Source organism: Heterodontus francisci, chromosome 32 (genome assembly GCF_036365525.1).
Source record: "Heterodontus francisci isolate sHetFra1 chromosome 32, sHetFra1.hap1, whole genome shotgun sequence".
In the NCBI taxonomy this organism is placed as follows: domain Eukaryota; kingdom Metazoa; phylum Chordata; class Chondrichthyes; order Heterodontiformes; family Heterodontidae; genus Heterodontus; species Heterodontus francisci.
The window spans coordinates 26,866,831-26,878,719 of NC_090402.1; the positions used below are offsets into that span (position 1 = coordinate 26,866,831).

Sequence of the window (11,889 nt, forward strand, 5' to 3'; positions counted from 1 at the left end):
GTTTGTGATATACATTAATGATTTGGAGGAAAGTATAGGTGGACTGATTAGCAAATTTGCAGACGACACTAAGATTGGTGGAGTAGCAGATAGTGAAGGGGACTGTCAGAGAATACAGCAGAATATAGATAGATTGGAGAGTTGGGCAGAGAAATGGCAGATGGAGTTCAATCAGGGCAAATGCGAGGTGATGCATTTTGGAAGATCCAATTCAAGAGTGAACTATACAGTAAATGGAAAAGTCCTGGGGAAAATTGATGTCCAGAGAGATTTGGGTGTTCAGGTCCACTGTTCCCTGAAGGTGGCAACGCAGGTAAATAGAGTGGTCAAGAAGGCATACGGCATGCTTTCCTTCATCGGACGGGGTATTGAGTACAAGAGTTGGCAGGTCATGTTACAGTTGTATAGGACTTTGGTTCGGCCACATTTGGAATACTGCGTACAGTTCTGGTCGCCACATTATCAAAAGGATGTGGATGCTTTGGAGAGGGTGCAGAGGAGGTTCACCAGGATGTTGCCTGGTATGGAGGGTGCTAGCTATGAAGAGAGGTTGAGCAGATTAGGATTATTTTCATTAGAAAGACGGAGGTTGAGGGGGGACCTGATTGAGGTGTACAAAATCATGAGAGGTATAGACAGGGTGGATAGCAAGAGGCTTTTTCCCAGAGTGGGGGTTTCAATTACTAGAGGACACGAGTTCAAAGTGAAAGGGGAAAAGTTTAGGGGGGATATGCGTGGAAAGTTCTTTACGCAGAGGGTGGTGGGCACCTGGAACGCATTGCCAGCGGAGGTGGTAGATGCGGGCACGATGGAGTCTTTTAAGATGTATCTAGACAGATACATGAATGGGCAGGAAGAAAAGAGATACAGAACCTTAGAAAATAGGCGACATGTTTAGAGAGAGGATCTGGATCGGCGCAGGCTTGGAGGGCCGAAGGGCCTGTTCCTGTGCTGTAATTATCTTTGTTCTTTGTTCTTGCATTAGCAATTTTCTGTTGGTCTTGCTTAATCTTGCTAAAATGCTGGTCAGCGTATTGGGATTAGAAGAGTGCCACAGGCTATTCTTTTTATATATTGTGCTGGTCATAGAATTAAATGGGTGAGGGTTTGTTCGGTGACTACAGTAAATTCTGGCCCATTGTAAATGCACAATATGCCCACACTGATTCTGCTTAATTAGAAATTAAATATTTAGGTATTAATTTTTTTCAATATTCTGTTAAGTAGGAATTCCTTCTATTTATCCTTGTCCAAACCAGACTAGTTTATTTAAAACAAAAAAAATACAGTAACTAATGGTGGGGTACAGTTTCAGAACCCCCGAGATAACTCAAATGTGCAGACTTTAGTTGTAGGCCCAGGAGACGGATGGCAGACCATTTGACAGCTATTGTCCTCTTCCAACCACCACAGATACACTTTTCAATAAGGGTCATTGGATACTGGTTAACGCTTCTTGGTCTGGGGATGCTGAAGCAAATTAAAGGGTTGCTGCTACTGCCCGTGGCTGAAATTAATTAACTCTGCACAGAAGAAGGACCAGACACGAGATTCTCTTGCTCTGTATGGCTCAGTACAACTTCACATGGTCCATGTCCTGGGACCAAAGGAGAGAAAAATAAAGTTAAATGGAGGGAGCTAATAAAAATGTAAATTTCTACAATACAAAAATATTTCCACTTTAATTAGGTTAAATTGCTATGTATCTGGATCCCTCCATGGAGTCCTCATAGTGGAGAGTTGTAGACAATCCCTAACCATAAAAAGGCATTGGAACCCCCGCCTTCCCCACCCCCAAAAAACTCATGACAGGGGTGAATGATCAATGGTTAAAATGAGTTAAAATTGTGTAAAAGGTAAGTGTACTTAACTGAAAACACGTAGTGGAAATGGAGTAATTTCCCTGGACGTTCTTTGCATAGTGATTTTTTAAAATTTTAATCTTTTTTTGCACTCTTTTATTTCTGCTTTACTGTTTCCTGTGAAGTACTGAACCACCCTCTGTAGCTACACAGTTGTGAAAATCCAAATGCCTACTGCCCTTAATAAGTGACTCTACAGATGCAAGTACTCCATTGTTCTCAATACATTCTGCATTGTATCTGTTCTTCTATTTAATATTCATTAACAGCTATCTAATGAATTTTAATCCTGTTTCAAAAGTGAGGTTCAAACTTACACTTGGTGTTTGATAGCACTGTAATCTACAAACTTCTTTAATGCTTAACAATATAGGGATGTTCTTTCTTTCTTTTTCTTTTGGGCCTCCTTATCTCGAGAGACAATGGATACGCGCCTGGAGGTGGTCAGTGGTTTGTGAAGCAGCGCCTGGAGTGGCTATAGAGGCCAATTCTGGAGTGACAGGCTCTTCCACAGGTGCTGCAGAGAAATTTGTTTGTTGGGGCTGTTGCACAGTTGGCTCTCCCCTTGCACCTCTGTCTTTTTTCCTGCCAACTACTAAGTCTCTTCGACTCGCCACAATTTAGCCCTGTCTTTATGGCTGCCCGCCAGCTCTGGCGAATGCTGGCAACTGACTCCCACGACTTGTGATCAATGTCACACGATTTCATGTCGCGTTTGCAGACGTCTTTATAACGGAGACATGGACGGCCGGTGGGTCTGATACCAGTGGCGAGCTCGCTGTACAATGTGTCTTTGGGGATCCTGCCATCTTCCATGCGGCTCACATGGCCAAGCCATCTCAAGCGCCGCTGACTCAGTAGTGTGTATAAGCTGGGGGTGTTGGCCGCTTCAAGGACTTCTGTGTTGGAGATATAGTCCTGCCACCTGATGCCAAGTATTTGGGATGTAGGGATGTAAGGACATAGTAACATGTGGAATGTTCCCTACCGGCAAAGTTCTGATGTTTTGCTAGATCATCTGTTCAAGAGATTCAAACCAGGCAGTATGTTGTGCCCTCTGCCACATCTTGCAGAAAAATCAAAAAAAAGTGCCACTGAGTACATCTTGGGAGATGTTTCCAGCCTGGACCATTCTCCCCTTCAGGCCGAGAACACTACCAATCCAGGGGCTAACTTGTGATTTAGAGGTGGGGTGCTGAGGAAGTTTTAGACTTGAATTTCATTCATAACTTATTAAAATGGAAATCTGACTAATTGTTACTTCTTTACATAGCAGTGCTAATATTTAATAAAATTATTTCACATAATTTTGGTTATTTTCTCCATCTTTGGGTCCCCTCTATCACAGACCATTCTCAGAGGAGAGACAGCTAGCCTGGAACAAGACTTGCCAGTACTATTCAGACAGCTTGAACAACTTCCATTCAGAGTGTGTTTGTATGTCAATATGCTATATGCCACTGGACCATTTAACAGTTCAAAGCCTGTGTTGAGTGAGTGCTAAAAGCTACCAGCAAGAACATTACAGGACTGTAAATGTCAAAAAAAAATGCTGCAGCACAGCACGAAAATTTAAAATTTCTAAGTGGAGATAATGTTGTTCAGTTAGTAAGGTCCGGTGTTGTAGTATTCATTAGAATCTGTTCTTTTACTTAACCTGATAAGTACCTGAGAGCCATTAATGACTATGCATTCCAAAATGCGGTTAAAGGTATAAAGTAATAAACTTGTATAATATCCCATAATCTTTATATTTAGAAGAGCAAATATTGCTTTGCTACAAACCGTGAGGTAATTTTAACACTTAGTTTATTTGAAAATGAGATTATTGCAAAAAAAAATTTTTTAAAGACTTAAAATTATGAAATACAAATCAACCAGCAGTGAGTATTGTCAGCTGAAACAGAATTCTTTATCTTGGATAAACAATGAAAAGGGGATTCATTTACAACTCATAAATCATCTTAAAAATAAGCTCATCTCTTCACACCAATGAGTTCAGTTTTAAAATGCAAATCCTATTGAGAAATTTGGAATATTGCATCCAGAACCCTAGGTGGTTCTGGAGGCAACACTCCACAAACAGAAGAATTGTTGTAATGGCTTGGCTAGGTCCATAGACAAAGCTGCTTCCAGTGTCTGGGAAATTAACAAATTCCGAAGACAGTACAGCGCAAGAGGTAGGAATCCATTGACACACATTGAAATTCAATTTGGACAACCAGCCAAACCCAGCAGCATTTAAAACCTAGCAATCACCGACCAGATATAAAGCACCACACTTATCCTAAAAGCAGCTTGAAGTCTTGAGTATTCAGTGCTGGCAAATTCTTCAGTTTCCCATAGCAACAGTTAATTGAAAAAACTGTGACGTGTTTTGAGGTGGAAGAATAGGAAAGCCCCACTGCATTCATGGCTAATGAAGCCACTAAGAATATTCAAAGCCATCTTCAAACAATTCTCCCATCACCACCCCCCACCCCCGCACAGTATAAAAGTATTTTTTTGCACAAAAAAATGTGGATTAAGTAACTATAGAGACGAGTGTTCAAGTTCAAAGAGACCAGGTTTGGCTGTAGTTTGCACCTATATTTGCAACACTATCAGCATTTTCAATGCTCAGTATATTCTGTGCCTCTACTCTTTCAACAGAAAAGTAAATTCAAACTGTTGCAACTTTGTGAATTTCACAAAAATAGGTATAAATGCTGTTAAGCCTCAACAAAATTGAACAAATTTTATCAACTGGCTTAGGCGGTAACTAGCCAGATTACTGACCCCCAAGGCAATGATCACATTGTGATTTATAAATATCACTGGGCTTTGACCTGGCTGGAACTGTTACAGGACTTGAGACAATCAACATATAGAGCAGACTAAAATCACAGGCAGAGGTTACACACATAAGAGGCAGCTCTAATGGCAACATTCATCTGCCACTACCATCTGGCCCACTCAACATAAGAATAGTCATCATCTAACCTTTCAGACTGAAGAAGAATACTATATTATTGTAAATGTCATCTGCAGTTTCTGAAACCATTTCACTTTTAAAAGCCTATGCGTAGATTTAATTAAGTAGTTCCAGATATCATTTACATGCATCCAGGCTTGAATGTTTATGCTCTTATTGAAGCTATTTTTTAACTTCCTGCAAAATGCTCCTGAGATTAATCAAATAAAAATTGATTATTATTTATTGAATCATTAGAAAACTAAACAAACATAACTGTACAACTCTCAGATTGCATTGCAAGAGCTCATTCCAACAGGCCAGTGAAGAAGTTAGTTTAGGGCAGGAAGAGTTTGGATAACAATATCACCTGAGTAAGCCCTGAAACTGGTGTAATATCTATACTAAGCACTGAGTCACCATGCTAGGCTGCTTCCCTATAATCATTTTACTTAAAGTAATGTAACAGATGAGATTACACCTTTATGCCCAATGAAAGATCTAAAGAGCAGAGCCCTTTTACATTCTTTTTACTAGTAATTCCTGCACGTTATGTTTATTTCATAGGCAGAACCATGTACCCACTGTGACTTTTCTAACTATTTGGGTTTAAAATATTAAACCTACTCATTACTCTTTCTGAGGAATTTCTACTCTATCACAAAGTGAAAAGTATTCCATATCAGTTTGATTGTATGAAGATCTCAATTCAGATGTGCACCATTTTAATGAACTGATCCCTAAACAGTATTCAACCTCAATATTGAAGGAAATCATAAAGTAAATAAGTATAGCTACAGATAATTTTCTTTTGTTATGCAGTTTTAAGTATAACTGTAAACAATTTGCACTCCCTCCAGAAAGTGCTGTGGATTATAGTAGTGTTATTGCCCAACACCGCTAACTGTTGTAACTATGGTTACCGCAAGAAAATGCCAGTGTACTACTTTTGTTTCATAGGTTCAGAAGTTAAGCAGCTTACATCCAAGTAAAACTAAACGTAAGTCAGTGGTAAACAGGACAGCAATCTGGTTTGAAAAATAATTAATCAGAAAAAATGCAAAGATAATTTTTAATCAAATACAGTTTTAAGTATTATGTATCATTCATACAGACAATCAATGCACAAAGTATTCAGATTAAATGATTAATAAAGTACTAACAGCTCTCCAGCAATCCAGTTTAGTGCTTTGGAAATAAAGACCATGCAGATTGAGTTAAGCCAGTCTATTTCTGCTTGCTTCAATAGGCAGTTACACTATCAAAACTAAACTTTAGATCATAGTGTTAAAAAGAAAGTTTAGTACAAAAGACTGACAGTTGACCTACCCCAAACGAAGAAGAACAGCAGAATCAGCTCAGCGGAGAGCTGAAAGTGGGAAGTTGTTTTCTCTACTTCCATGGTTACTGGAGCGGACAGCCTAGAGATTCTGTATAAAACTATTTGTAACAGCTCCCACGGTCATCTGCCTCTCCAGCATGTTCTCCGAAATCTGCCTACGAACTGATGAGAAGAACATCACAAGCACTCCATGCTCTGTCACTTCTGTGAACACCAATGATGCTCTGCCCCTGTCCAGTTCCACAAGCTTTACTCAACCCATTCGAGCACGTTATAATATCTGGTCTGGAGTTCTGAACTGGGCTGGGAGTGGATTAACCATGACTGGGTCAGTGATACCCCAAACAGTTGAATTTTGAAGTGCTCTTGTAACTTCTAGCATCGAGACATTTTCATAGCACGTTTTCCAAGTGCCTGCTGGTCCATGAGTCTTTACAGAATTAATTAATTTAACAGTTTGCTCATGGCCTAATAGTGTGATGATCATCTCTACTACAGAAAGACTTTCATATAATTTCAAAAGTGTAAGCTTCAAGGGATATTTTGTAGAAAGATACTGCCTCAGGGATTAGGGCTGTACCAACTAATCTTTTACTATACTGATTATTGAAATAGCTTATGGTTTAATATAGTATAGTTGGAAAGTCAATCTAAACATTATTCAAGGCTTCAGATTGTAATCATAAACTTCCTTTTATTATCAGTGACATGGATTTTTATAAAAATAAGCAGCTCTTTCTTTTTGATGGATTATTTTCTTATTTATTTTTCAAAGTATATATTTTATAAAGTCATTTTGATTGCACAGTACATGTGGGATGCGAGTAAGTTTTTTACAGCTAGCTTTCTTGTCATGATGGTGCTTGTGCTGGGATCAGTTCAGGCCAAAGGGTTAAGGCACCTTAGAATTAGTTGGAAATGGGGGAATGCTGTGCCTACTAGTAGTTGTGCTGGTTGAGGTTTTTGCCCTTAATGGTTAGTAGTTGGTTGCTGTGCTGGGGAGGCAATTTGTGCTGATTGATTTCTGAACTGTTTTCCTATGAAAATTCATATTGGCAGTGGTCTCACTTCGGCAGTGTGTTAATGTATTGCACAGTGACAGGTGTGTTCATGTGTTCCCTAGTGATAGGTGTGTTAATGTGTTATGCAATGACAAGTTAAAGAAGAGATAAAACCCATTGGGGAAGTCATTATTTTCACTACATTACGTAGTTCTCCAGAGTGATGGTGAAAGCTTGCTGTCCTGTGCTCACAACACTCTGTACTCACTTCAGCTGCTACAATATTTATTTTCCTCCTAAATTTAAATTTGTCTTTGCTAATTCAATAAATTGCTAATCTGAAATGTCAAATTAGTCAACACTTAATTTTGTGAAACATCCCACATAGTGAAATGCTAGCATGGCAAAGAGGAAACATAGTCAATAAGAATATTTGTACCGGTCCCACAAATTCAGTACCTTTTATTATAAATCTGAAAAACAATCATTCCATCAGATTACTTTATTTCTGATTTTAACTCTAAGTTCCGCACTAAAAGTGCACCTGGCAGCAAAGATTTTTTAAATTTATTTCGCACTTTTCACAGTCAGGATGTCTCAAACATTCCACAGTCAATGATTTTTTTTCAAGTATATCCACAGTTGTTATGTAGGCATATGCAGCAGCCAGATTGCCCACACCAAGGCCCCAGAAAGGAATGAGATAAATAACCAGTCAATCTGATTTGGTGGTGTTAGTTGAGGGGTAAGTGTTGGTGAGGACACTAGGAGAACTCTCCTGCTCTTCTTTGAATAGTCTCATGGGACTTTTACTTCTACATGAATAGGCAAACAATGCCTCAGTTTAGAGGCTCATCCAAAAAACAGCACTCCTGACAATAGAGCACTCCCTCAGTACTGCAATGAAGTGCCAGTTTAGCTTACAATCTCAAATCCTGAAATTGGGCTTGAAGCTAGAGGCAAGAATCATACCACTGATTCGTATTTGCACTAGATTCAAGAACTGTGAATCCCATTTTGCACCAGACAGAACTCAACAGGGGCCATGCAGTCATGTGTCCATCTCTCCAGAGGTAAGGCGAAATTTCTTTATGGACTGTGGAATGCTTTGCCATTGGAAACAGCTGAATCAAAGACCATTGCATTTTTAAGGGAGGATAAACATTTGAAACTGAGGAAGGTACAGGGGTGTGGAAGAAAGCACAGCAATGGTATTTCGGATTGCTGTTGCAAAGAGCCATGCAGGCACAATCCAAAGTACCTCCTTTTGTGCTATAAGCTTCTATGGTTCTATGATTAGCTTTTATTCCAGTTTTGAACTGTAGAAATGACGTAAGTAGAACTGTACCTTTGGATCAAATTATTTTGAAGTATTTCTTTACATAATCTCATAGAAACACACAATCTCATGTAAAACACATTTGACCCCTATAATTCTGCAGAGCTTTGGGGTTCCTGAGATAAATAAAATAGGCAAAACAAACAACTTTAGACATAAACTATCTGAACACCAACACCTGTCAATGTAATCATATTAAAGCAAAATACTGTGGATGCTGGAAATCTGAAATAAAAACATAAAATTATGGGAATACTCAATACCTGAAGCATAATCTGTTTCTCTCTTCACAGATGTTGCCTAACATGCTGAGTATTTCCAGCATTTTCTTTTTTTGTAATAAAAATACACGTTGGTGCAGGACTAATCTGCCACAAGATGTCACTAGCATATTTAGTAAATACTATGGGTGGGAGGGGCAATTTTTGAAGTGATGCACTCAATGTGGAGCCTTGCAAGTAATGACTACAGGCTGGAAAATCTGGGTTACAGTATTGTATTCCTAGCTCAGTTACTGGGTTTCTCACTTACAAGGGTCCCAAGCCTTGCAAAAAATTTTCCCCATACTATTTAATTGTCTTTGGAAAGCCATGCCAAAGTCAAAAGGGGGAAAACACCATTAGTGCATCAATTGTTCAATTCCCTAAATCCAATATCCTGCCTCAAAGTTGGCACCGGGAATCCAAACTGGCTCTTTGTTTCAAAATCACAGATCTAATAACCCTGTTGGTGATGAGCATTGGATATCTTTAATCAGTAATTTTCAAAGACTTTGTGTTATTAATGAAATATTTCTGCGGAAGTATATTTAATTTCTCTAATAAATATTGATCTCAGTCATGTTTGCGTCATTTACACCTCTCCCTGTACACAGGAGAGCCATTCCTTTAATAAATCTCTGTTCTATTGGGGGATGATCAGTACTCATAGTGCAAACATTCTAAAGAAAATGGTCATTCGTGTAGTAAAAGCATCGACTTTACTGCTGTGTTGGAGCATTTTTGAACAAGCTTTTGGTCAATCCTCCTATTACGTCCTTCCTTGGCCTGGTGTCCATTTTTGTCTGATTATGCCTCTGTGAAGCACCTTGGACATTTTCTATGTCAATTGCTTCATATAAATATGGGTTTAGTGCATGTTGTATTGTGCTAAACAGGTCAAGATCATTCAGATTACAGTGTTATAAATATAGTTATATTACAATTATTCAAATAATATAAATTGGTAAAAATTGTCTTCAAAGGAAAAGAAATTGTGCAAAGTGCCAAACCAGTGGCCGAGTCGTGATCACCCGTGTTACATCCGGTGTCATAAGTTAAAGTTATTTCCAATGTGTGTTCCATTCAATAGTACACCCCATAAGAGGCAGTTCACTGATGTAATACTTGTAATCAATGAGGGAGCTTTGTCCTCCAACCTCAATATAAAGACCCAGTGTCATCATTAAAAAATGAAACTATTTGGGAATTCATTTTTGTGTTTGTCAAGTAATGTTAAATGACTCAAATCACACGTAAGTGTATTATTATACTGTAAAACCATCATTCCTGCAAGACAGTATCCCATCAGAAATGATACCTATTTAAACATCAAACTATTATAAAGAATTAGAATTGGCTTCAGCATCTTGTCTACTTTTGGTAGAAATAAATGTTTTTGTGCAAGCAATAAGGGTAGATGCCATTATCAGAGGATTTGAGAGTTTGGGGGAGTGGAGAGGTTACTGAAAAAGCTGAGTAATAACTGAGTAATAATTCAAATGTCTAGCTCTGTAACTCTTTCCATTCAGGCTTCAGAAAATGTCATCAGCCATCCTTCATTTACAACAGGAAATGAGTACTGAAAAAATAACAGGAGCAGGTTGAATTACGATGCTGGAGATGTCAATTTGCAGATCCAGAATCCAACTCCACTCATCCATTCCAGGTCACTGAATGCTCTCTGCATAGGTTGTGAGAAGCCTGACAGAGGCTGCACAGAAGAGAAAGCCGCATCTCCGGAGTGCAAAAGCTCTTAGATGCTCAAAACCGTAAGCAAGCATGGTGACGAGCTTCACGCACTGCTGGCTTTTGTGCATTGGCTCCCACAGAGTCCAGCTTGGACTTATGGCTACATGTTGTAGATAGACAATCAAGTTAAGTAAAGCCGTTTTAAAGTATATACTTCCTCGACAAGGCAACTTTTATTTGTTTTCAACTTTCTCAAGTCAATCATATTTTAGATCAGCTTCCATGTAAAGGGGCACTGCCTTCATTAAAAATGTGCTTGGCAAATATCTTTTTGTTTAAGCAAGGAGAAAAGCTCGGAAACGGAGTCATTTTTGTCATAACAATGTAAAATATAAAAAAAGATATTCTTGCCATATGTTTGTGTCATCTTGTGTGTTTATTCATAAAGATTTGCCAAACCTTTAACATCAAAATACATATTGTAACGTTGGGCCGATTATTTTATTCAATTATTTAAAGGGTGGACATTTTCAACACAACCTTTAAAAAATAAACTTTGATCTTCCTGCATTTCGCCTTACAGTTTTCAATGTTTTTCTTTATTCAAACTGTTTCCAGAAATGGTTAGCTGGTGAACTTTTCTCTTTGAGCATCTAGGACCAATAGTAAATCCAGAATCCACTTTAAAATCCATTTCAGGTCACCATCCAACTATTCTAGCTATGCCAGAACAAGTTGCTTTCCAGATAAGGAACACATTTTATGGAGTTCTTGAGCTGCAAAAACAAATGCAGGAATACTTGTCTGTCCTGTATAGAAAAGGAATGATTCATTTTTTCACAACTGCATATAAATTTCTCTTATTTCTCTCACTTTTCCCTTTCCTACAGAATTAAAAATAACTGACTTTTTATCCTGTTGATCAATAATATTTTAACATTTAAATGAATCTGTTTTGGACAGTTTCTGCTTGAATGTAGCACGTGCTGCAGCTACAAAGCGATGTTGTCGGGTCAGGTACAAACCACATTAAACAAGGACAGCATTGTGAATGTGATATGCTTCAATCCTATCACTAGGACTGGTTGAAGATTCTGAAGGCAAATCCTTCATGAGTACTCTTTTTACCATTTTATACAAAGTAGTTCATACAAGGTCTTGTACACTGAGCTTCCAAATTCCAATAATCTCTCTCCCTCTCCCCAACATAAACTACGCTTCAAAAATCTCATGAAAATGAAACACACAGCAACTGAAGAGATCAGATTTTTTTTTTTTTGCTAGTATCTCTTAAAATGATGTACTTCAGTTTTTGTTAACCTTATGCTGGTTCTTGAATTTAAAATTAAATTACTTAGAATCTTGGTTGTACCTCTGAGTTACAATGGTTGAAGACATGAGAGAGCACAAAACTTTTGAGTGTTTTACTTGTGAGCCTTGCCT

At 38.3% G+C, this 11,889-nt stretch overlaps 1 protein-coding gene across 3 annotated transcripts in view; it reads right to left on the reverse strand.

Moving 5' to 3' along the window:
* Positions 1–6,299, reverse strand: part of LOC137347711 (protein crumbs homolog 1-like) — a 194,648-nt gene extending 188,349 nt beyond the window's left edge. For all 3 annotated transcript variants that reach the window (XM_068012525.1, XM_068012526.1, XM_068012524.1), the window contains exon 1: positions 6,145–6,299. In XM_068012525.1, the coding sequence (XP_067868626.1) occupies positions 6,145–6,217 (73 nt within the window). In that variant the 5' untranslated portion in view covers positions 6,218–6,299. The remainder of the gene's footprint in view (positions 1–6,144) is intronic.
* Positions 6,300–11,889: the final 5,590 nt, after the last annotated feature.